Source organism: Octopus bimaculoides, chromosome 12 (genome assembly GCF_001194135.2).
Source record: "Octopus bimaculoides isolate UCB-OBI-ISO-001 chromosome 12, ASM119413v2, whole genome shotgun sequence".
In the NCBI taxonomy this organism is placed as follows: domain Eukaryota; kingdom Metazoa; phylum Mollusca; class Cephalopoda; order Octopoda; family Octopodidae; genus Octopus; species Octopus bimaculoides.
Window position 1 is genome coordinate 22055049 of NC_068992.1, and position 1097 is coordinate 22056145.

General features: G+C 37.2%; 1 protein-coding gene across 1 annotated transcript in view; it reads left to right on the forward strand.

The window, feature by feature from the left end:
- The window catches only part of LOC106874181 (coiled-coil domain-containing protein 112), a 29460-nt gene that overhangs the window by 6235 nt on the left and 22128 nt on the right, over positions 1-1097 (forward strand). Inside the window, exon 2 of the mRNA XM_052972113.1 lies at positions 606-679. Within this exon, the coding sequence (XP_052828073.1) occupies positions 606-679 (74 nt within the window). The remainder of the gene's footprint in view (positions 1-605; positions 680-1097) is intronic.

Consider the following 1097-nt stretch of genomic DNA (forward strand, 5'->3'; position numbering starts at 1 on the left):
ATATATATATATATATATATATATATATATATATATATACACCATATGTTACATATATATTATATCATATCTTGATACAGTGTGGACTAAGATCCCCATTGACAGGCGACTGGTATTTATAGAGTGTTAAACACTTTCGGTATGCAGTATGCAAATTAGAGACTCCTTCACAGAGTAACTGCTGCATTTGTTGAGTATATAAACATTTTGGTTAATTGTTTCTCTGGAGACTGTCAAAGTGATATGGATGCCTCTGATGAGAACCCATCAAGGTTCAAAAATTGATTAGGGTTGTTCATTGTTTTTCCAGTCTGCAGAGAAATGGCTAAAATTTGCTGTTTATAATTATACGATATGTTATATATATATATATATATATGTTATATATATATATATATATATATATATATATGCACGCAGCACACACTGCAAAATGGCTGGTGTTAGGAGGTGCATCCTGCTGTAGAAACCACATCAAACCAGACTGGAGCTTGGTGTAACTCTCTGGTTTACCAGCTCTGGTCAAACTGTCCCACCCATGTCAGCATGGAAAACGGATGTTAAAGGATGATGATATGTGTGTTTTTGTGTTTGTGTATCTTCAGACCCTAACTGTTAACCCTGCTTTGGCGAGCAAGAAAGTGGATCTGAAGAAAGAACTTCAAAAGCTTCGGGCACAGTAAGTTTTTATCATTACTTCTTTTTGTGTTTCCCTCTTTATCTTTTCTACTCTAGGCACAAGGCCTGAAATTTTTGGGGAAGGGGCCAGTCAATTAGATCGACCCCAGTATGCAACTGGTGCTTAATTTATCGACCCCAAAAGGATAAAAAGCAAATTCGATCTTGGCAGAATTTGAACTCAGAACATAAAGACAGCCGAAATACCGCTAAGCATTTTGCCTGGTGTGCTAACATTTCTGCCAGCTCACCACCTTGTTTCCCTCCTTATCTTTCTCTCTGCATGGCTGCCTAGCTGTTTGTCTGTCTATCTATATCTAACACTATGTCTATATGTGTCTCAATGAATTCAAGTGGTCTTGTGGTTTGGGTGTTGGAATCATAACAACAAAGACACAGGTTCTGTTCCCAAATTGCAC